We start from the raw sequence: 25,263 nt of genomic DNA, 5'->3' as shown, positions 1-25,263 counted from the left end.
TATCCTACAAACGATACTATTCCTATGTAGCATGCATATCCACAGGCAAAACGTAGACAATACTGGTGCGTATAAATACACATGTATAGCATAGCAGTATGTATCGCGAAGTTAAGTAGGCAGATACCACTTCTCTCGAGAAGAAAGACTTGCTCCTGTTAACTAGGTTAGTGGCACGCTAGCCAGCCACGGCTGGGTACACTCGACCAACAAAATTGCCGCGTTTAAAAATACATTTTCGTCTTGCGAATAACTAGCTACCATACGAGTGAGAAATAGAGAAGAGAAACGCAAAAACGAACGCAAAAACAGTTCATTCACGAAAAGGTAGACGACGCTGCTAGAAAATTCCAACGCAAACGAATGAAACAATGCAAAGTAGGTTTGCGAATCACGCGACTCCTAAGAATAGAAGGTACAAAACCGTCCTTTTTAAACTTTAATTTCGAAAAGTATCCTAGAATCAAGAGGACAGACGGAAAAACGTCAAGGTTTCGCTTCAAATAGGAAAGTCTAAATAATCTAGTATCCGGTTGTGAATGACATATAAATCTGGCCGCGAGATGATTGCACAAAGGAAGATTTATTTGCATTTTATCGGTGGAGTTCGCGATCCCCGTATCCTGCCACGAAAAACGCGAATCGGCTCTCTCTCTCTCTCCGTTCCGATTGACACATCCGCGTGGCCGTAGAAGCACGTCATGGGAATCATGCAAATGGTCGGCGCATACGTATAATCCGGCTGCCCACCACGAGGTCCGACATCCCTTCTACCATCGTTTCTGCCCCAGCCAAGCTCCCTCCAGCATGCCGTGTCCGTCCTTGTCGTCGGGTCGGTTAGAGCCCGTCCTTGTCGATTGCCAACCGACGGTAGACAAGCGTTGGAGGTGTCCGCTTCGGGGACCGACAGGGGGGACAGGGGCTCTCGTGGAGCTGTGACGTGTTCACCGGGTACCGTTATCCAATGGCGTGGACTGACGAACAGGCCGCTCGACCCCGCTCGTCGATCAACCACGAGAAAACAGTTCGCACTACGGTCCCACTTTTTCGGCCTTACGACAATGTCTCGGTGAGCCACTTATCAATGGGATCACCGGGTATTCGCGCGACGCGACCAATTCGGCTTTATCGATTTACGCGGACCCATCCAAATTTCCGACTCCTACAGCTTCATACGTACGTCCACCCCGGATATATTTTATATCGCGTTTTAAACCGTCGTTCGATCCTATACTTCCGTATACAATCGTCCTTTCGTATATTTCATATATATTCACGCATCGGATATTTACTTATTCGTCCGATATTTCGACGGAATTTATTCGATGGTACGATGCAGTCGCATGGAGAAAAGTTTGAACGGGTTTAAAGCAACGTCGATACGAATTTTCTAGGTTACCTTTAAAAATACAAATTCCACGACTCTGTATCATAACGAATAGGACCGTTCGTAACAATCGTTGCCGATGCAAACATATCAGAATTAAATGGCCGTTTACGCGTAAGCGAGAAGAAGCTGCAACGTTGATCCGCGGCCACTCGTGCCCGTCGCTATACGCCGAAACTATACCGCGCTCGCGCTCACGTATAGTGGGGGCCCGAAGCGAAGTAGGCCGGAGCACCGTTACAACCCGCTGCACGATTCGAGCCTACGCAAATCGGCTAGATTTTGTCCAGATGGCTTTCCTTTTCGTTGTGAAAAATGGCGCGTGCGAGCCGCGGTTTCCGTGCTGACCCACATTTGCCGGCCGATGCGCTATCCTCTTCGCCAGCCAACCCGCCGGCTTTATTTTCTTTCGGACGTAACGACGCCGTTAACTTGCCAACATCCCATGAAAAACAATCGTGCCTCTTTTATGTTATGCCTTTTATAATATGGACAACGTTGTAAACGGAAATCCTATAATCGTAAATTGGCGTTCAACGATCTTTGCAGCAATTCTACGATCGATCGCCTGGCTGTCCAATGATTAAAATAACCGAGGTTAGAAGTATTTTTACGCTCGGAATTCGAATTTCTCGATGGTTGGATGAGAGGCGCGCGCGTGGTCACGTGACAGGGGCGCACTTGTTCGCGCTACTATACGCGGCTAAACTATATCCGAGCGCGTGTACAGTGGGGAACGGAAGTAGGTCGAAGCACCGTTACGCGTTGCGCTCGACGGAGAGGAGGCCTACGCAAAACCAGTCAGATTTTGCTAGGCGCGTGAGCCATGGCTTTCCTTTTCGTTGCGAAAAATGGCGCGTGCGAATCGCAGCTCCCCACGGTGACCTACATACGGGAAACGTGCCACACTCGTACTCGTGCACGCGTCTCCTGTCTCCTGTGGTATCGTGCTGCTGCTGTTGCTGCTGCTGCTGCTGCTGCTGCTGCACACTGTTGGACACGCCGCTTTTCGTAACACGGAAAACCAGAAATCAGTAAACGTGAAACTCGCTTCCACGTTTTCGCGTGCAACCCACGAACCAGAGATCGTGCGCGTTTTTCAATTCGGTCGAAATTACAAGCTCGGCTTGTAACAGCCCCGTCGTTCTTTCGCTTTTGGCCGCGCACGGAAATTCCGTGCCGATCACCATCGATCTTGACGATAAAAGTAACAGAATTGTTACTCGTAATTCAAAAGTATGGAAATTTCCTCTCTTCCTGTGGTTTCCCGTTTTTTTTTTTTTTTTTTTTTTTTTTTAAGAGGACACTTTAGCCATTTATACAGTCTGTTCGAAGCCAAAGAACAACGGAATAAACGCGTTACGGATTAAGGACCTTTAGCAGGTTCGTGAAATCCTTACGATAAATCGATCGCGGATAAATTGTACAGGAAGAAAAAAAGAGAGTACGTTTCTAGGAGCGGAAGTCGCATTAGAGGTAAATTGGATTGGCACGCAAGAGGAATGCAGGAATGCAGGATAACGTGTCTGTTGGTCGGTGACTTTCGCGTTAATACGTTTTAAAAGTAGATACAAATGAGGGTATTATCTTTTATCTATCATAGCGGTATATTCAAACACGGTTATATTTAGAACGTTCGTTAGCACTCTGGCTGATTAGCGTCGACTATGTGGGTTTGAGAAAAGCACTGACTATCGTAAAATCCCTGTGCAACGTCGATCGCTTTCGTTCGTGGCGATAGATGTACGAAAACCCGGCTGTACGCGCATCGAAATCGGAGACTTGAACGCCGGCAAAAGCGTAACGCCTGCCCCTCTAGCGCTTCGCATACTTCGCGCAAATACCTTATCTTTGACTCATGGATCTCGTAACGACTCGTTAGTATTCCGTCAAATACGATTGATTCTGCAATCGTACGTGACCGACCACACGATTTTTGATTGCACGAAAGCGGACGCGTATCGCCGATACAACAAAGTGCGAGATTAAAAATTACTAGAGATTTAGAGTTCGATATGCCAATTACGCGAAACAGGAAAAAGCGACGTGATTGTTGGTCCGGAGGTAACTAATTTGGCATTTTTAGTTGATTCAAGAGCATGTCAGTTTCACAGAAAATCTAGCTGTTATTAATTTCCATGTACGTATGCACGTGCCTACGACAATGACAAAAGTCTGGCGAAGCTTCAGCAACTGGATAATTTTGTAATTATCGATCACGTAGTCGAACAGGATTTCAAGGTTGAAAGCAAGTTCCCTCGCAGAGAACCTCGTTGGCCGATTCAACGTTGCTCCGGTATTTGGCCGAACGTCGACATCAAAATGCGTGGTAGCAGATAGGCGCGTACGAACGTACGCGAGGCAACCTGGCACCGTGCTGCCAACGGAGAAAGTGCGGTAACCATTAAGGTAAAGGTTAAAGAAGACGAGCTCGAGGTAAAGGAGACGGCTGACGGGAAACGTGTCAAAATGGACACAACGAGCGATCGGAATTCCGACCACCATCACGATCTCTGTCGAATCTCTGTCGGATCTCTGTCGGACGAAAAACTGTTTACTATTGTACTACAAAAAAAGCCAGGCCGATTCTTTGGGGGCAGTTGCCTGGACGATGAAACAAGCCCGGCAAAGTACCGGTACTCGAACATCCGAGCGAACAAAGCAGTTACGTTCGCCGATGAGAAGAGCGCGAGGCGAGCATGGACGCGACCGTGGACGGAGCTGCGAGTATCTATAGAGCCTTGCGGAACTGACGAGTCGGAAGCCCCCCTACCTCGCTGGAATACCGGTTAACGTGGTACACTGACCTACTCTCCAGCCACGGCGGTACCATCGGCTCAATGCCCCACCACGCTGTTATTCTCTCGTCCTTCTCACCGCCAGTATTTCTTCTCGCTCCTCGTTCCTCGCTCCTCGCTCCACCCTCTTTCCACCTTCCTCGTCGCTCCGCGGCATTCCCTTTCTGCGCCTCCGTAATTCTCTCTCTTTTCTCCCCGATCGCCACTTTTCTCTCGCACCAAATAGACCTGCTCTCTCGCCGACAAACTCGCTCGTGTTTTTCTGGTCCTTCGTAAAAAAAAAAAAACAGCCTCTGACGTGTTTCCCGATGCTTGCTCTTTCACGCGCTTCCTCTTTCTTCGTCCTCGATTCCTCTTCTGAGAAGGCTCGGCGCGCAGCATTGAAAGTTTCCAAGCCGACTTACGATAGGTTACGATCGTTTATATCCACCAAGAGACGAAGATTGCGGTGGCTCGGTGCAACCGTGAATCGAACAGGTGGAATACCAGTTTCGTAGGCGGAAAATTAATCGTCTTGACAGTTTCTTCGATATCGCGGCGATAAAAAAGGGGGGAAGAAAACGAGACGCGCAGCATCGCGTTAACGTAATTGCCATTACATATATATATCGACGTGTAGGAAGATCAAAGGTCGCGATACTTGGCCAATCAGGCCCTTTACCGAATCTTTTCCTTCGCACACGACTGCCTACAACGAATTTTCCAAATACTTTCGGCTCGATCTCGGCTCGGAAAACCAGCATACCGCGAGAAATCGGCGTGCTGACACTGACACTGGCTCGAGCCAATCGTGAATCGGCATGGAGCAACGAACCGCCTTGCGAGATGTCTACAACCTCGCGCCAACACGTCGATCCCCCACTCGCCAGAACTAAGCAAGTCACTGCGGAGAAATTTCACCGCGAACCGACCAGCCTCCGTCTCCGTCGTCTCTATAGTCTTCTTCCCATCCGACGTCCTCCTGATTGTCGGTACCCGAATACCTAATGGCCGTGTCGGCTTCTAAATGTCAAACAACCACCAGCAAGACGTATAGGTGCTGCTTTCCTATGCTTCCTTATCCACCTAGGCCTACTTGTCCTACACCTTGTCCTCCCTGTATTATATTATTATTATGCCACGATTCGGATGTCCTCTATACTTGGAAAATCGAGGCGCGCGTTCCTCGAACCGGTCGTCGAAATTCATGGTCTCGGTCAAGGACAAGCTCGTTGTTCCCAAAACACAGCCAGAGATGCTCCTCCAAGGCTCGAGATAGCGCCACGATATTGCTGTCTTCCTGATATAGCCAGACTAGAACCTATAACACGGAAGAACGTAATTCCGTTGCAACTGGAACACGGAATCTACCGGATCGAACGATGGCTCTGCTATACGATTCGTCGTTCTCGAAAGAGCGAGAAACTGGAAAAGCGATACTCGCGAAATAAATTCGACCCGTTATTATTCGACTTTGACACCGTTCGCGTGCTCTGACAACTTCCCAACTAAATATACGCTGGCATTCATTCAGCTGCAATTTCATATTCATGAAATTGCGTCTACGAGTCGCCATTGCCGTAGACGTTTCCCCCTTCGCCGTAGATAGAAAGTCGTTTTTACGACGGTGGGAACGCAGATCGGATAGTCGGCAGATATGGATGAAAAAATATATGGAAACGATATTTAAGAAAGAGCCATCTTTCTTCGCGATGTTTGCGCAAACAGATGCGGCTTGCTCGCAAATTTGACCATTTTCAATATACCTATATGTAGGGTTAATACAGCGGGTTACGCGCGGTCCACCGCGGAAATACCGAAATGTTTTCACGCCGCGGAGAATCCTCCTTTATGACACGGTTACCAGTACCCGTTACTAACTGTTAGGTTTTAGTGCCAGGTCCCACTGACACGTTGCGAGCGACCTCTCGAAACCAACCAAAGGATAACGATATTTCCCATTATTCGCTTATATCGGCTATCGAAACAACCTCTTAAATAACAAATATCCTTAAACAACGAATACAACCGAATCGATAAACTGTTATACAGTTATACCAATATCGCGAATAAAAAGTACTCGATATTTAAATCAACATATTCCCGTCAACTTGGCCACTTTGCATCATGCAGAATTTTTCCCATTGCCATGTTTTCAAACCAGCTTAGATTCCAAGCGTATACTCGCGATAAAATCGACGATCCATTCGATCGAGCATCGTGACTGCTCGATTTCTCAATTTCCAGTATCTTCGACTTTTTACTGGGTCGCATCGGTAGCACTCTCTATACAACTTCCTGCTGTTCCGGAACAATTCTAGTCCATTCAAACAAGTAGACCTGACCTTCCTCACGATATCGTTCACCACGTTGCGAAAGTCCAAGGATAACCAGCTCGCGACCATTTCATTTCCTACGCGATCGTTGGTACGCGGCGGGGTCGTTAAACGAGACTCGTTGAATTTCTTCGCAGCGGAGGGAAAAAAAAGTCGGCCGGAATTCGCAACTTCGATCGTGAATACGAGACACGGGTTCTATCGTTAGAAAGCGTGGTAACTCGAATGACGTATGTGGTACAAGAAATTCTGTGCAGGAATCGATTCATAAAAATGCAACGCCGTTCGCTAAACGTTCACGACCCGCTTCCTTAAATTTGTCGCGGAAAAACCACGATCGAATTTATATCATTTGTTACGAATGGCACGATACGCGCGAAATTTGTGCAAACAGAGCAGCCATATTGTGCAACTGTGTCAGTTTGTCAGTTTGTGCCGTGATTCAGTCAGTTAATCGTATAACCGTTTCCAAGAAAGATATTTACACGTGTAACGCCGTTTTCCGCCGTTTTCCGCCGTTTTCCGCCGTTTTCCGCCGTTTTCCGCCGTTTCCTCCCCCTCCCCCCTCCCCCTCCCCCTCGCCCTCCTCCCCCGCCCCATTTTACACGTAAATATCCAATTTGCACGTAAATACGATTCTTTCTGCGAAAGTAACCGTTCTGCAGAAAAACTGTTTCCTCGACAAAAAATTCAGATTCGGAACAGACGGAAACAATGGAACAAGGATAAAATACGATGTATTTTAACGATCCACTTACATATGAGCAGCGTGGTATCCAGAGTGGAATTGTTGATGTCCTCGGGACCACCTGCTCGTGTAAATCTATCCAGAGGACGAGACACTGTTCACCCGTGGAGTCTGCTTCTCTCGACGACGAATTATCCAGATCACTTATACAGACTTCACCTGTCACGCGGCGCGGCACCGAGCAAGAGGCCCGTGCAAGCAATAACAAAACGAAAACGTATTATCGTGTTTCCGACGAAACTGAACGACGTAGGGAAATCTGCCAGGCACAAGATCACCGAATATACGATCGATCGATCGTCGAATTCTCCGAGAGGAAACCGAAATCCACGAAAGGACCACGAAAGGACCACGAAACTTCGATCTTCCTTTTCTTCTCTTTCTCGTGTTCTTCTCGATCATCCAGCGTTTCCTTCCAGGCTGACACGTTCCCTCTGGCAAGTTGTCGAAAAATCCGTGATACGCGTTCCGGCATAGATCAGCAAGCGGAATTCCCGCGGGACACGATCCTTGACCTTGACCAGCGTCTCCTCCCTTGCCTCCACGAACACTGTCTATTGTTGAGCAGTATTCCGTTGTCCCTTGCCGACCGTTCTTACCGTTCTCTCTTTACACGAACTTTGCTGTCGCTGTATCACCCTCGATCTCGTTCGATATCCTTCGCGTCGATGTCACAGGCTCCGGAATCGATAAGACGAGACCGAATCAAATACGATCACTCAACGACGACGTCTCTATCTCGCGTTTCTTCTGGCAAAATCCAACTGGGATACCGATCACTGTCGCGACAAAAATTTACGCACGAGGACATTGACGTCGTTCCTTGATCCAACAACTCTTCCGCGTCTCATTCCTCCTGTCTCGTCAATTCCGAACTATCTGACGTTCCGGTTGATAACGTCAGAGACAAGCGCGCGCGTGAGAGGAAGAGAGCGAAAGAGAGAGAGAGAAACAGTGACAGAACGAGCAATAGACAGAGAGACAGTGTGAGAGAGAGAGAGAGAGAGGGGGGGTGGGGGAGGGGGAGAGGGAGATGTAGAGAAGAAAGAGAGAGAGAGAGAGAGAAAAAGGGGGAGAGAGAGAGAGAGAGAGAGAGAGGAGGGAGGCCTTGTCGATGTAGCACGAACAGGAGAGAGGCCTCGCTCGTCTGGCGCCGGACGAGATGCGACTAATTCCTAAAAGTAGGCGAAGAAGAAACGAACTGGATGGCCTGTGGGCCCTTACTGCGAGGGGTCTTACGCGGTACCAACCGACAGGGGCCCCTACTTCCAGTGGCCCTCCTTGCGTACCGTGCGGCAAGAGGGAGAGGTGGGGCCGTAGACCCCCCACCACAAACGAATTGCTACCTCCTTCCTCGTGATTCTCCTCCTGTGCGTTGCTGCTCTTCTTCCACCACTTTCGGCCACACCATTTTGTGTATCCTACACCACCGGTGTTAAATCACTGTCCACCGATCCCTCCGCGACCGTTCGTATCGTAACACCGATACGTCGTCGCCTGATCGGCGGAATATCACTACGCTGGTCGAAAGAGTTTTCTCGATTTCGGACCAGCCACGATCATTCAACGATACCGACTACCGGCTAAGCAAGTACTTTGATACTTGATACAAGTACTTTGATAGATCTCAACGTATTCGATTCTCTTCGACCCTAATCGCTCGAAGGTGCACAACTCTTCTCATTTTTAACGGAATCGTTTTCTCTCTTTGTCTTTTTAACAGAATAGTATGCAAAACGGAACGTAGCAAACGAAAAAAAAGCCAAGTGTTTTTACAGATACAAGAACGTGATTGTTTGTTAGTCCACGATACGTGTTAAAAACATCAATTTCTGATACTTTTAGTTATTAGTTGATACATACGTATGTAAGATGCAAATGTACCAACGTATAAGTGCACAAATATACAAAACGTTCAAATTAAATTATACCTGATAATAATTAAAAAATCAAACAACTCTACACTCGGGTTCTGTTCCTTCGGTTTATTTCCCTTCTTTTCTTTTCTCTTTTTTCTTCTAGATACTTACCAGCAATCAGCTTATGCAAACGCAACAAACACATTTGCACAAATATCCGTAGTCGGCGCACTTTCTTATTACCGATGTCGTTATTACTATATAGAGAAACAGAAGATTAACCGATAGATACAACGCGAATTAAACTCCGCTCCTTTCCTATACATCTGGTTTAAACTAAAATGCACATACAACTGTCGGTCATCCTTTTATTGAAAAAGATATACATTTTTAATACGTTACACTGAAGATCATATTATACCTTGGTCGATACTTTTTCGACATTCAATACTCGATTCACTTGATTCAACTTCATTCACTTCGATCACAATTTTAGGCATGTCATTTAATAATAAACTAGCTTATTGTCGTCACGTTCGTGCAACGAATTTCAAAATCTTCGTTTAAACGTTCTAAAGATAATAGTATGAAATCCGCGTTATCAATTGCGCGCAAGATACGCCAATATTGCCAAATGTATGCAAAGCTATTGTTAGAAAGGTTTAAAAACTAGGTTCCATACAGGACAACAATCTCGTTACGAGTATTTCATAATTTAATTGGATACAGTTGTTACACCATATAATTACACACACACACATATATATATATATATATATATATATGTAATTGCAACAAATGAATGTTTTGTTTGAAGAAGATTAAAACAATTACAATTATCGGACACATTATCGATGATTCTAAAGTATCGTTTGCCTGCAAGGAAGTCGAGTTTTCGTTACGAACCCTTCATTAGTGGAGTGACTCGTAATTTGCAATAATTAATTTCATTTAATAAACTAATCAAATATATAGACAAATGTCTCTATATAAATTCCGTTTCTTTAACCGTTTCCATCAAATCTATCCGGCAAGTTTCGATAAAACTTTAACAGTCTATTTTCTTCGTGCCTAATCATCGTGCAAATCCGATATATACTTATTGGAACAACAGAAGTGAAACGTCGTTGGTATAAGTTATTGTATGTTGATTCGTACAACATTGTTCCTCCAGGCCGTTTGCTGAACGCGAATACCGGTTCAATTATCCCACCATAATTAATATCCTTCGATTCCAATTAAAATCATGAAATCATGAAAGCACTGGCGAGAAATGTTCGCCATACGAACGTCTCCGATTCAATCGCTTTTCACCCACGCATCAGAGTGTTATCAACGCTTGGCGAATTTATTCACCATGGAGTAAGACGTGATACAGTTATTCGAATCAATAGGATATTTAAGATGACATGACAGAAAAGCAGTTTTCATCGTGATTCGCTAGATTCGATTATGAACGATTTTCGATGAATCTACCAAAGACAAATTATTCGACGCGTTATCGATGATGCGACAAACGGTGAAATATATACAGTATATGCGTTGTAACAAACGTGAAATGAATCGTAATGACCAGTAACGATCTGTGTAAGTTTCTTATTTTCACCTTCTTCCCATCTTTTCTAACGTGCCAGTGCCGAAGAACAGAACCAGACGCAATTCTAACAGCACAGGATTACGCAGAAAACGCGATAAATAACGTGTATGCACGAAAATACATACGTACGTATAACTCGTGCAGACGCAACGTCGTCGCTATTCGCCTCGCGGTCGATGCGATCGAACGCTGAATAACTATATATCACGTGGTAAATGTTATCAATGTCGTAGCGTATACGATAAATAGAATACAGAGAGTTTATATGCCGCCGAAATCGAAATAGCTATTCAACGGAATAGAAGCTCTAGGCTTCTTCCTCTTCTAATTAGGGTTTCGTAGTCCCGTCGTTAATTATCGTTATCGAGCCAATGTAAATATCGAAAAAGTCACGATCTATGTAAAATTTGTGAACCAGAACTACATATATGGAAACCGTGCCTATTTTATATTCGCGTCCATCGCCGAACACGCGAATTCACCAACGAGGTAGTCGTGTTTACTGTAGCGCGTCTCTGCTCGAGTTTTGATTTTAACTGGCAGAGACGAGAATTTCGTAATTTTCACCTTCACCAGATACTTCGACGACCGAACTCATACGTACCATTGCCACCGGCGAATGACTATACCGTATACCGTACGCCCGAGTTTGAATAATTTTCTTTTCTTTTTCCTCCCCTCAAGTTTTCCTCTTCCTTTTTCCGCCTCAAGATTACGAATTCAAAGTTATTTAATAATAAATGTTATTCAATAATAACGATCTTTTCGTGCATTTCTAACAGCGAATCGACCAGTCAACGATTACGATATTAGTCAACGATACACAGCGTGTACTTAATACTGAAACTTGGCTAAATAGGAGGTTATTCAGGTACATGCGAAAATAACCGTGCGGACTCGCTCTGTATAATTTCCACAAAGTTTATCACAAAACTGTTTATCTGTATGATCGGTATAATTGGTCGTCTGTCGGATTTTCCACAATCATGGCCGCGCAACAGAAACAAAGATATGCATTATGCATGCATGACTGCAGCTCGGGAGAAAGATAGCAAAGGTGTAATTCTTGCACTGTAATCGAGTTATGCATTGTTGCGCCTCCAACGCGCTATATTTAGACGTGCGGTGATCATTCGTTGCCGTTTAACCGTTTACGTGGATAATGATTGACGTGAATTTAATCATTAACGTTTAAAACAGGTTTAAAGTTTCATCCATTTCATTTCGGTCTTGCTCTCGTTTTAACGAGCAAACGAGCTCTCGTCATGTATTAGGTATTAGGTATTAGGTATTAGGTATTAGGTATCTACGTCAAGAACTCGTGTATACCTACTAATCGTTTTCTTTTATTCGGATATTTGCAAAATTATTATCCATTATTTGCTTAATTTTTAACTGGTCGTGAATTCCTGCGAGTCAATTCCAACAGCCAACCTTGTAGTCAATGGAAATAACGCATGGTGGAGTTTCTGAAAAGTTGAAAGAACACGAGCAAAGGAATGTTCATACGCTTTCAGCACATGCCTCGTCATGGCCATTTCTTGCAACCATCCAAAGCGCTATTGCATGTCCGTGTTCGTTGGTGAGATGCGTTCTGTTCGGCCAATATACGATGTATTAATAAGACCAAGTATCTAAAAGATCAAAATATTAAACTGAAAAGATCGAGTATAGCTATGCACGTACGGATACTAAAACTACGTACGTACTTCGTATCAAATAATACGTTATATGGGAAATTGTAAATATCTTCTAGAATCATTACCGAAAATATTTATGTTAGATAAAAAGTCATGTAACTAATAAACTTATGACAAATTCATCGGCGATGTAACAAGCAGACACGTTGGTGAAATCGCTTTTCGCAGCTTTCGATAATACTGAACATTTGCTCTCGCAAAATGTAAGCGAAATGTAAGTAGCATTGGATCAGGTATGAATCTTTGTCGACGCAAAAAGAAAAAAAAAAAAAAAAGAAAAAAAAATAACCCTTCAACGGAAAATCCTTTTACAGTTACCCTACAAATCCGTGACAGTCATGGCCATACTGGACAGATGAAAAACCAAAACTTTTAGAGATTTTAAAAGGAAAAAAAAAGCAGGTTACCGTTATTGTAACCGTAGTTTGCAAAATACTATTTTTTTTTTTTTTTCCTCCTTTAATGTGCAAACCTAACGTCGAGAATTTGTCTTCGCACTGGCAACAGCATCGACGGTGTTTACCTACATCGCATCTTTCTCCCATCAGAAATTCCTTAATTGTCTGGCATTTCTTATATTATACCAATTTCGTATTGAATCGTACGAATAGGTTTCCTATTCACCCTATGGAAGGGAAGAAAAGGCAATGTGTATATACGTATCACGTTGCTGTGATGATATTGTCACGTCGTACACGCTGCCACGTGTAATAGGTTCGTGGCGATTTGCATCATAATGGGTAATTGTTGTATAACTTTCGATTAATTAGGCGTCGAAGCTTGGTGGTGCTGCCCGCGGCAGCCATATGGTTGGCTTGCAGGGCTCCGTTTTTCTGTGACGCAAGGACGCGCGACACGGTACGACGAGCGATCGCCGCGTCCCACCGTCGGGGGCCCCTTTCCGTCGATTCCAACGAACCGGGCCCCACTTTTGCCCCAGTCGGTTACACTTTCGTTACTGCGACTAGTGGTACCACTCGACCGCGTTCCTCCTCCGCGAAGATCGCTAACCAGATCGACCTAATTGTTTCCAAGTTTATTTTAAAAGTATGCGAACCGTGAGAGTCTTCTCGGTCACTCACAGGCAATTACCAACTGTCTCGCTTCGTCGAGAATCGTTCCGTTCCTCGATCATCGTTCTTGCCGGAAATGGAAAGAAAGTTTCGGAAATATCGCTGATACAGCTACAGATATATAGTCATATACAGCCATATACAGCCATATACAGCCATATACAGCCATATAGAGACAGTAAAGGTATAACAGACATTTTTCGATCGTGTGGAAAATGTCTGATAGTGGAACCACCGACGTAGTTGACGTTCGTGTATTAATAGGAAAGCGAAACCTTGTTTAATTTAAATAAATTTCTCTCTTCTTATTATCCGTTCCAACTATAATGCAGCGGATAGAGAGATTACATCCAAGGTACTCTCTTCCCGAACAATCTTCTCGAACGTTAAAATTGTCTATTTGAAACGGAGGCTTAAATGAGGATCACTCGTGATTCTTCATAAAAGTCGGCAAAACGGCAGCACAAGACCTTCTTTATTGACAGCAGTAAAATCCTGCAATCGACAAATCCCAAATGTTCAAGCGAAATTCACAGGACTGTTTGCAGATCCTCGAGCAACCGTAACCTTTAAATCTTACAAAGAGAACACTGTAAATTTCACCATCTCGCGTACAAAGTCAGAATCTGTCAAAATATTTAGGCATTCCCGCGCCTAGAAATACCCAATCTAGAAATCCCAAATACGCGCCGCCGCCAATTTTCTACCATATAATCATATATAAACATATATAATCGAATATTTTTAACATTGGCTACGGCTCGGGACTACGACTACAAGGGCTAGTAATAATATTATACTATACTTAAATAATAAGTAAATCATCGTTATATAAAGGTTATCGTAAATAAACGTTATATAAAGATATTTCGAATTATTTCTAATTAATACCTTACATCGTTTTACGGATAAGGCAACGTGAAACAAGGCAGTGATATTCGTTAATCTACGATATTGGTGTATTAATTCGCGTTACATTATCGTACAATGAATTATTATCGAATACCTAATTCTAATCCCAATTCCACTTTTGTGCTTGTTCGCGTGTACGCATTTATTTGCACACACCTACATGATACTGTAATTTGACAGAAAGAATCGAATATCCTTTATACGGTAAAAAACGATCTCGCTGAATAAAATCTTAAGACGAGTTTGATTCAAGCCTCGAGTTCAAAAGACTCAAAAGCTATGATTCATAGTATAATTGATCTTTCTTTTATCGAATAACAAATATAGAATAAAGTCAAATTAGTCGAATATTTATAATCAATTTTCATCGTTACTCGTTTCATCGTCGATTCTCTTTATAAGCCGCTTATTTCGTTCGAAAGCATAGAATAAAATATTCGCATTTAACACAATTATTTCAATTCTTAATCTCGCTCCGTTAAATAATCTTCTTCGTTTACTTAAGGTACTCGTTTTATTGGAAGACAAAAAGTCACATTCGAAATTGAAATGACCGAAATAGTCGTTCGATACGTGCCCGTGCCAATCGGATGATAAATTGCATGCATTGTCCTGGAATTCATTCAGGCACAAGGTGTCGGCCGAAGACACGTGGACTGTAACGACGAAGCACGACCAGGAACGTGGCAACGCGAACAAGACACGTGTGTCGCAGACGGTGAGAGTATTTATTACGAATCGTTGAAAATTTACAATGGTCACGTGTCGAAAATACGACACGCGTGACGACTACTTTAAATACTTACGTTCTATACCTGGGGTCCTTGGCAAAAATTGCTCAAATATCCTTCCCTCCATATGTTACAAAGTTCTAACGCGATTCCTCGTGTTTTCTCAATGTGGCTTCAATGATAATTTACAACCGTTATTTTCACAATATTTGGCCATGTCTAACTAAAACTGCAGAAATAGTTATCGTATATTATTGTCTGACTATCGATATTTCTATGAAAATTTCTATTAATTTCCTAAATAAAATTTCCTAAATTTGTACATTTAATGGTACACAGTGGCTACGAAAGGTATTCGTACATATCCTGATTCTCCAATGGAAAGCCTTTTTGTCTGCGTTTCTGCATTTCATTCTCTCTGATAAAATTCCACTTCTTACTTTATAGTTTATCGATCCGACAAGAAAAGCTATGTTACACCTTTATCATTTTATATTATTTATTACGGACCGCCTAAATAATATCTGTATATATTATACATCTGAGAGCACATAAATGTGCATAATTTGCTTAATCGACGTAACATATTTAATGAAATCCTGCATAACCTATGAAATAAGTGCTATTAAAAATTTCATTATCAAGATACATGTATCCTGTCCGATTGTTCGTATCTTTACATAAAAATAACACTTTACCTAAACATTAAAATTACATTAAAATTCGAGGGAAATGTTAAACAGTCGAAAACCACGCATACCACCTGATAAAGTAACAAAACTTCTTTCTCCAATAATTTATAAATATTCCTTCGAGCGATCTCTTCGCGAATTGCAACGAGCAAGTAATTTTGCGCTTACCGCTGCACAACAAGGGAAACCGGGATTTCTCTGCATTAATAATAACGTAAGTATAAGCCATAAAACAAAGAATAAAGCAGAAAAACCAACGAAGGATAGATAAGTTGTCCTCGTGTCATTGCTCGTGCTACGCAGCAAGGTTCTCCCAAGGAAACGATTAAATAAACCGAGGCGGTTCGCATAGTCGACGAAGCGATTAGACAACGATTCACACGCGCCTCAAGGTAGAGCTAATAAAACTCGCTGAGGTCAAGCAAATTACTCGTCAAAAGCGTTTCCTTCATTTGCCAATTACATATCTTGCCCCCTTTCAACCATCATTTGATTTTCATTAATAAATGTGGCTGAAATGAATCGTTGAAGAAGCAATTACGTATATCGTTGGCAACAGAGCGATTCAATTTGAAAATCTTGTTTTCTTTCGTCGCATTCGTTTCGTTTTGCAGGAAATATACTTTCCACGAACGATACACTTTCCCACTAGTTTCGTTTGCACATTTATTAATTAATCGAACTTAACTATCTGTCGTGTTACCACGCTTCTACCACTCGAAAGTTACAAACACTCGTATAAATACATGCTGTGTGCTACGCACAGAGTATGAATCGAAACATTAACTGAAATATTTGTACATATACATTATGACAAATAATGCAATTAAATTATAACGATGTGTGGACAATGTCGGCTAATGTGAAATAACATGGAAATATTTGCACGTGGATTTATAATTTACGTATCATTTACACGAACATTATATTACTTCTTACGATGGAACAAATAGAAAGAAATAGAAGAAATAAAATTTTATTGTACGGTATTTAAATTATTTATTACGAAAGAGTTATTAACATATTTATTACGCTTTGTAATTTAATTACAATCCTTTTTATTCAATACATAATAATAAAACTGAATTATCTCTACAACGTTGATACGAGTTATATGTAATATATGCAGTGGACCACAAGTGCAACATGTTTATCCGGTCGTTTGTTAATTTTATTGTATAAAATTCAAAATAGCATAATTAGAAGTAGAAAGAAAATTTTATTTTCCTATACTAGTAGACTATCCTAGTAGATCGAAGTTTGATCTAATTTTCGAAAAGTAAAGAACAACGGGAATTGTTGTACGGAGCAGTGGATTACACGGAAGTTTTCCAGAAGGGAATAGACTACCTGCGAAACGTACCGAGACTTCCTTATTGTCGGTACAACGAACCCGAAAGGATCTTCTTGCGAGTGTAGGCCGAAAAGTAGAGAAAAGAAAAGGGCCGTGAATAATCGGTCATCTCCGACAACAGTACACTTCTACACGGTTAAGTAGTATGAGCCTAAATATTGCGAGACGTGATTTCTTACGGTCGGTCGGTCGATTACCTGCCTGCCTGCCTGCCTGCGTGCCTGCCTGCCTGCCTGCCCGGCTGCCTGCCCGGCTGCTTGCCCGGCTGCTTGCCCGGCTGCTTGCCCGGCTGCTTGCCCGACGACTTTTCCCATCTCTATACTCCTCGAGCAAAAATATTTTGCCATGCGAGATTTGATACGCTTGTTACAGCGGATCGCTCATTTAAAAGTCAAAAACAATCCCTCAATGTGGCATAACGGTCCCGATACTCTTGAAATTGGTTTACTCTTTCTTAAATAGAATCGGCAATTGGCAAAAATCGTTGCTCTTTGAATATTGCTTTCCATATTGCATAAGAAAAATTTCAAACATAATTTGTAACAACATAATGTAACAACATAAACAAAATTTCGTACAAATTCTATATTCTATACATCCCGTATTTATCGAATTTAATTTAATTGTGATAAATATCCTAACGGATAACAGACGCTTATTAGTTGATAATACGTCAAAATCATTCGAATAAAGGGCAAGAAGAATATCTTTCTATCATTTTATTTGTTGAAATTCGTAATACCGCAACTCTGTCGTTTTACAGTTTGTTGAAATATTCGTTCAAAAGATCTTTTACAATTACTCGTTCTTATCTTTACTTATTTTCTTTAGAAACCAAGAAGGCAACAATGAAAAACGACACAATGATAAATAGATTTAGTTTCGCTTCTGCGAAATTCACGCGTGAATGATATTTGCATATATTTAAGGACACGAAAGAATCTCGATGCAAACGTTACATTATCTATCTTGTCTCAAAGTATTAACTCTGTTTAATCGCGGAACCGCTAATGTTTGCGGTAATAACCTCGATAATAACCTCACCAGACATAATAGACATGCAGCCTGAACTGAACACGCTATAAGAATACTGCAAGGATAGAGATCTCCAAGTAAACGTCGCTCAAAGCAAAGTAGTAGTCTAACGCAAGTTTAGCGAACGGAGGAGGGAAAGGGGGTTAAAATACAACGATAGCGAACCGGAAGTGGTCAATCGTTACGTATCTAGGTGTTATGTAGCTTGTCGTGCTCGATCGTTTTCCTAGCAAAAGCTGGATCGGCTTCGACAGCACTTTGGAAACCTTCGATAAAGACAAAAATACATGTCTATACATAATTGAAAAGTAAAAATGAAAATGTTCGATTTTATAGAAACGATGCCAAAGATAAAAGCATTCTGTTTAAATGAATAGACTTGCGGATGATCAGAGTATAGGAGTAGAAGATGAGAAAAATCTCTGTACTCGGCGAGATAATATTAATCGTTACCATTATAGGTAATATTAATTATTAGCATTATTACCAATTGCGTTGTTACAATTACAACATCGTCGATTCAATATTAGATCGAATGGAAAATTCATACAAAGAAACCAATAAAATTATATTATATATACCATATACACTCTATCTAAATACATATATTTATATCGCTAATTTCCTTTCAACCAATTTATCTTGATTTAATTTCGTAGTTGCCGTAAATTACCTAGATGTTTCCATATTGGCTTCTTTGCACTACAGACAGTCACTACGAAAGACTAATAAACGTCGTCGATCGGAAGGTAAAACGTAATGTCGAATACAAGAAGTCGTTGCAATTGTAATTTCAGTCCATGCATTTCACACGAAGCGCATTTTTTCACGATACACGCTGCGTCATTCGATAGTGGCATTCACGGCTGGAAGAAAGTCGATGGTAAACGATGGACCATCTATCGTTACGGGCAGATATCAAAAATTTACTACGCTACAGAAAGTAGGTTCGCGTACATAAAACAACGGAGAGTTGTGCAAACAGTCGAGTGTAAATAAAGTATTTAAAGCGATTGTAAAAGCTGTTCTAGAAAAATTGTAACCACTTGCACCAACGCTGCAATGCGAATCAGCTCGTACTTCGATGTAATATAAATTATTCTTGGAATTCCTTTCGTTCGAACCGTTAGTTCGCATCTTGTACGATAAAATATTTGAAATATTTCAGATCTATAATAATTACGTAATTACATATAATATGTTTGTAGCCCTTCGGGTTTCCATGGTCTTTTTATTAGTACGTTGACCGTTTGTTCTAACAGAACAATCAGCCGTAAAAAGGTGAACTGGAATGTTGACGAAATATCGGAACAAAGCAAAGAAAGAACAATGTACTGATAAAGAAACGATCGAAACACAAATACCTCAGGATTTTCGATACGTTGTACGCGATTTTGAAATACTTACTGCAATCTTGCCAATATTTATACGTTTATGGGGCGCGTTCAAACGTGCAAATATCCACAAAATACAAATTTCCTTTTTTCTTCTTTCTTTCTTTTTTTTTTTTTTTTTTTTTAATTTACTAGTATTTTACAATCAATTCTCGCAATGAGAATTTTCCCTGGCTTGGCGCAGTGACATGGCTAATTATTTATAATAAGTTACTTATTACAGATAATTATAATCTATAAATAATTATTATACATAAGTAAATATTAGTTGAATCGTGTGCTTAGGTCTAACGAATAGTGTTTTTTTAGTCGGCGGGTCTGCTCCGACGTATTAAGTAATTTAGTAATTGGGAGATTCCGATGTTTGTTGACTCTTTTGCTATATCTATTGCTATAACAAAATCCAAATAATACACAAAAATACTCGTATACAAAGTATCGAAAATAGAAATAGCACACGTTCTGATATATAAGTAGGTAACAGAGGTGAACACGGTCTACGTGGGTCTGATTGCGTTCGCAAATATACAAATTTAAACAAGTCAAGTTATCACATTTTCCGTTAAATAAATAACTAAATATACATAAAATATTGTCTTCGTTCGAATAAACTGATACTTGGTATCGTTATTTCATAACGAGCTGTATTGAAAAGACTTTATCGAAAAGATAGAAGATACGTATTTCAAAATGCTTCAAGCCATTTTGAAAAATAGTAAAATGCTGGCTAGGACACTTATTTATTAGCCAGGCGAAAAGGGTGTTTCTATTTTCCGTCAAGTTCGATTTGATCGAGGAACAAATTTCATGGCCACGTTCCCAACAAGAGGCCGTAAATAATAATTTAACAGGTTTCGATGACACTTAAATTTTACGGCGATTGTTGGTAGGCACGGCACGACAGTTTTGCTTTTTGACAACATAAAAGTTGGACGACGGTCCATTCGCAAATACGCTTGAAAATTTACGGTGGTTTTGCGAAACAGCAAAGAAAGAACGGTTTGTGGCACCCGATGTGGCCACCGAAAACCATTTCGCTCTGCCATTATAGCCTGCACCTGAGTAGATGAATCTCGTGGCCTTGACCAACAAGGCATGTACCACTTGCAACGATTGTCGTAAAAAAAAATAGTAAATGACGTTGTTCGGAGATTTGACAGTTTATCGTGGCAGGCATCGCAATTTTACGTCTGACGTTTTTATTTATCGATTCTCACAAGTTCTTTATCCAGAGGCTACAGAAACTAGAAACTAGGTCTATACGTAATTTGCAGCATCGTTTTAAACATTAAAAGGCAGAATAAATCACAGCGCTTTGTCTTTCTGACGACGTAATAAAATATTCACTAAAGCAAAATCGTTCCTCCTTACCGTATATTGAAATTTATCTGTATCAGATAGTGTATCAGCGTAGTAATCGGCGCTGTAATCAGCGTAATTCTCGCGAATTCGCTGGTAATTCGCGCGATAGTTGTGCCTCTTTCATAGGCAGTCACAGGTGCCGTAGTTGACAACGCCAATTCCAAAACTGTACAAAGTCGAGAAGATCGTATCTCGCGGCTCGCGTTAAACGGCGCGACACCCGTGTAAAATCTTACCGCAGTAAATCGGTCAAAAAAAACCTGTGGGCCTAGATGTGGCCACCGAACATCCTTTCTTTGTGTTTTACGACACTTGGAAAGCTGTACACCTAGCCAATTCAATTTTGAACGGTGTCTACTACAACGGCGAAGAATTCGGTGGCCCGATGCTGTAAATTTTTCAAATCGCAAGCTCGGTATCTTCGTTGCTGTTCACTGTTGGGAAATTTTATTGCTCGCCGTTCTCTAAGGTCAAGAGATATCGCACGATGCCTCCTTCGAAGGAATCGAACTACCGAAACGAAACGAAACGAAACGAAACGAACAATCAAATTATTCTACCTACCATCGATTAATTAATCCTTGTACGAACGATCAGAAAATTTTATGCTTATCCAACAAGCGTACAAATGTATATACAAGTTTGAATCGCTTTGATATTTAACATTTTTCCATAACTTTCAATATAAAATTATCCATAGATGCAAAATGGTTCGCTTTATATCCTCGCTAGAAAATTTAAAAGTTGGCAAAATAAATATGGAAATCGATAGCCGATTGGATCTATTATATATTGAAGTTAATGATCGCCGATAACGTAAATTTCTATGAATATTTAATGGAAAGATTAGGGAGGGGGGTTAGGTTGGATAATTTTCTAAATAATTATTTGTTAATTACACGAATTGCGTAGCTTGATTCGTTTACTTACTTACTCGGTAATGAGGGTTAGTCTGAAATAACGTTTAATTTCATTTCGTTTCAATTTAGTTTGAAAGCAATTAATCGAAATATTTGATTCGATAAATAATTCAGTACTTCTCAAGTACTTCTCCTACTTCTCGTCACGATCAAGAACGCATAGAGATATTTAACCAAGCCGAAATCAGTCGGAATACAAATTCGCGCAAAAGAAAAAGTATAGGATGAAAAGAGATTCGAAAGAACGAGGCAGTTCGCAAACACGCGGCGCAGTCGGAGACGCGTGCATTTGTTCGTAGGAAGTCGGTTGCCGATTACCAGACGTCCGCTAATTGGAAAAAGGTGGCTGGATGATGTCTCGATCGGCCTTGCCAAGGACTTGGCTGGCCATTCTCCGATTAAACGGCCGGTAGCACGAGTACGAGCTTCGACGTACGTGTGCTTGCACACGGATACACGCAATTTGCAACGTACGTTTACCTATACACGTAATCGATCTTGCCTGCAGGTAACGCATACGGTTAACAAATAACCCGTGCATACACGTAAACGCAATAGACGCAATAAGGAGCACGCGAATTCGCCGTTCACGCACACACGTACGTACGTTCACGCGTTTACGTACGTAAACATAATGGGAACACGAAAACTCGCTTACATACTTATACGGCTAACGCATGATACACGTATACCCGTACGTAGATGTAATTGGAACGCTCGAGTTTTCTTGCACGTATACATATAATATATACGTATAGGTATACGTGGGAAAGAATCGTAGAGTCGTGGTGAGCACCAAGTGAAATTTCTTGGTGGTATACTGGAGCATGGAGGATCCTACCCCTACCATACACATTGGCCGATGACTAGAGATAGGCGTTAAGTGTGACGCGGCGCAGACACGGCAGGCATACGTGCTGGTGCACAGGTGTACAAGGCAAGAAGCCTGTAGCCTGTAGCCTGTAGCCTGTAGCCTGTAGCCTGGGTGGCGCGTGCACGCATAGGCTGTCGATGCGGATGTTATACACTAGCTCACGAGGAAACTTACTCGCGTTGCCGTTACACGCTCGTGGTCGCTAAGCCTGTGCAGCCGTTACATAAATATGCGCAAGCCGTATTACTTCCTTTTTTAACAATCCGTTTCGTAATTGTTTATCGCGCCGAGACGAGCCGCTGCGCCGCTCTGATCGCCGGTGAACGGCCAACTCGTTGTTTCGAGGCTGACGCCCCGTAATGTACGATTCAAACGTGCACTTACTCCGAATAACTGCCTTTCTCCGATACAAAACCATTTTCTGCCTATTTAAGCTTATTTAAGCTTATTTAAGCTTACTTGACTAATTTTACGTATTTAATAGTTCTCCGTATTTATTTCTGTTTTCCAAGTCAATATTTGTAGGCTACGTTCATTTAGCAACGTTCCACGGTTATGAAAGCAGCCGAAAATGTCGAATCGCTCGATTGTCGACAGTCGCTAAGAACGAAAGTAGTTGAATACGGATAGACGGACAATTCATTTGCTTTGGTCTACGATCGCCAAGCTGAAATGACATTCCGAATGCATTTTCCGAAATTCTTCGCACACGCGACAAATGGCGGAAGAAATCCAATCCGTCTGTTTGAATTCGCGAAGCGGCATTTGACCTCGGTAAATATCTTTTAAATGCCTCGGAAATGCTTCATCTACGTGCTGCAACTACATACGATACAAGGCGTAACATTCCTCGTGTCAAGGAACACATTTAATCTATCGTTTTCAAGAAGTTCGCTCAACGTAGGAGCGAACTTTTTACCATATCTGCCATACATACGCGAGAAACGGACACGATGACTGATTTGGAAGATGACGGCGGCGTCGAATCAATTGAAAATGAACGTTTCAAATACGAACGACCAGAGAGGCGATAAGAACGAGGATGCAGAGAAGCGGAGAAAGCGAGAAACAAAGAGGAATATTTATGAATAAAACGGGTAGGTACAGAGGCAGTTGAAAAGAGTCCGTTTCCGTATTCCGAATAAATAACCCGATAAATAACAACGGAAAACATTTTTCTCGAGTATCGCAACAACGGTAAACAATTTTTCACGAAAGAATTGCACCAAAGAATTGCAAAATCACAAATATGCTCCATCGTCGGTGATCTTGAAACGAAAGAAATTATACAGCACAAACACTTTCACTGCCTAACGCGTCCAAGCAACCTCGACTGTTCTTCTTCGCTCAGCACCAATATCGGTAATTGATCCGCCACAATTTCGACAAATATCATATAAATCATCGTCATCCGCGATACGATGCCACTATATACCCCATATACATACTACATAAAAGTGCTAGCAAAGTGTCAACGATACATTCACGAAAGGTTTCTACAAATATCCGAATACTTTCGTCAGCTACCGTATAATCAAACAAGTTTATTTATTCTTGACGAACGGTTGTGATCTCGCATAGATCCGTGAAAATTTCGTATTTCGTTCATGATATCCTTCCAATAATCCCGTTAATCGTAATTGTATGCGTCATATCGTTGACAAGCGATCAACGACGAGCTATTCTTCCATAATAAATAAGCGAATATCTAATAAGGTTATATCTGTATCTGGTATATGTTGATGGATCGAAGCTCAGCAATACGGATACTATTGTAACAACGCACTAATTACAAATATAATACAACTAACTCTCTAACGATGCCCCCATGCCAATGACATACGTTTGTACGATATTCTTTTCCTATCTTGACCGATGAGATATATCGATAACGTTCGATCGAAAAGAAACAAGCACGCAGTTGTACGATATGATACAAATAAAAACGTTGAAAAAGCTCATAATAATTATCCATTATGGTGAATAATTCAAATATTCGTATGACTTCTCATCGGTGGATTACACGTAAAAATATAGTATATTCAAGTAACGCGTAAATATCGTATTAGGTAATTAAACCAATACCCAAGTAATTTATATGTATTTATAAGTATTGTAATAATTTCTAAACATTATAACGTTATAATATCTGGCAAATGCATAAATCCGAAGGAAGGTGGAATATTTGAATTATCGATGATAATGTTTCAAATCTGGAAAGATATTACCGAGAATAATCCGCCGAAGAACAGTAAGAGAAATATCATTTCAAGTAAAAGTAAGCTATTCCATCATTAGTCGTCACCAGGGTCAAATAAGATGAGTAAAGAAAATGAACCAATGCCTTCCGCATTGGTTATGCGATATATTTACAGAAAGTTTGACGAATAGAGGTAGCTACCAATATTATTTTAAACGCTACTTAAAATTTGACAACAAACAAACCGTACATGCGATTCAAAAGAAAGAAAGAAAGAAGGAAAATTCGAAAGAGGCGATTGTTTAAAAAATT

General features: G+C 41.4%; 1 protein-coding gene across 1 annotated transcript in view; it reads right to left on the bottom strand.

Moving 5' to 3' along the window:
• The window catches only part of LOC125385768 (uncharacterized serine-rich protein C215.13-like), a 4,215-nt gene extending 1,638 nt beyond the window's left edge, over window positions 1–2,577 (bottom strand). Inside the window, exons 1-2 of the mRNA XM_048409174.1 lie at window positions 2,468–2,577; window positions 2,277–2,392 (exon numbers count right to left, since the gene is read on the bottom strand). Coding sequence (XP_048265131.1) covers window positions 2,277–2,392; window positions 2,468–2,577 — 226 coding nt within the window. The remainder of the gene's footprint in view (window positions 1–2,276; window positions 2,393–2,467) is intronic.
• Between the last annotated feature and the right edge of the window lie 22,686 nt (window positions 2,578–25,263).

Source organism: Bombus terrestris, chromosome 10 (assembly GCF_910591885.1).
Source record: "Bombus terrestris chromosome 10, iyBomTerr1.2, whole genome shotgun sequence".
NCBI classification, from domain to species: Eukaryota; Metazoa; Arthropoda; class Insecta; order Hymenoptera; family Apidae; genus Bombus; species Bombus terrestris.
The sequence above is the reverse complement of the archived record's forward strand: the minus strand, read 5'-3'. Positions and strand labels throughout refer to the sequence as shown.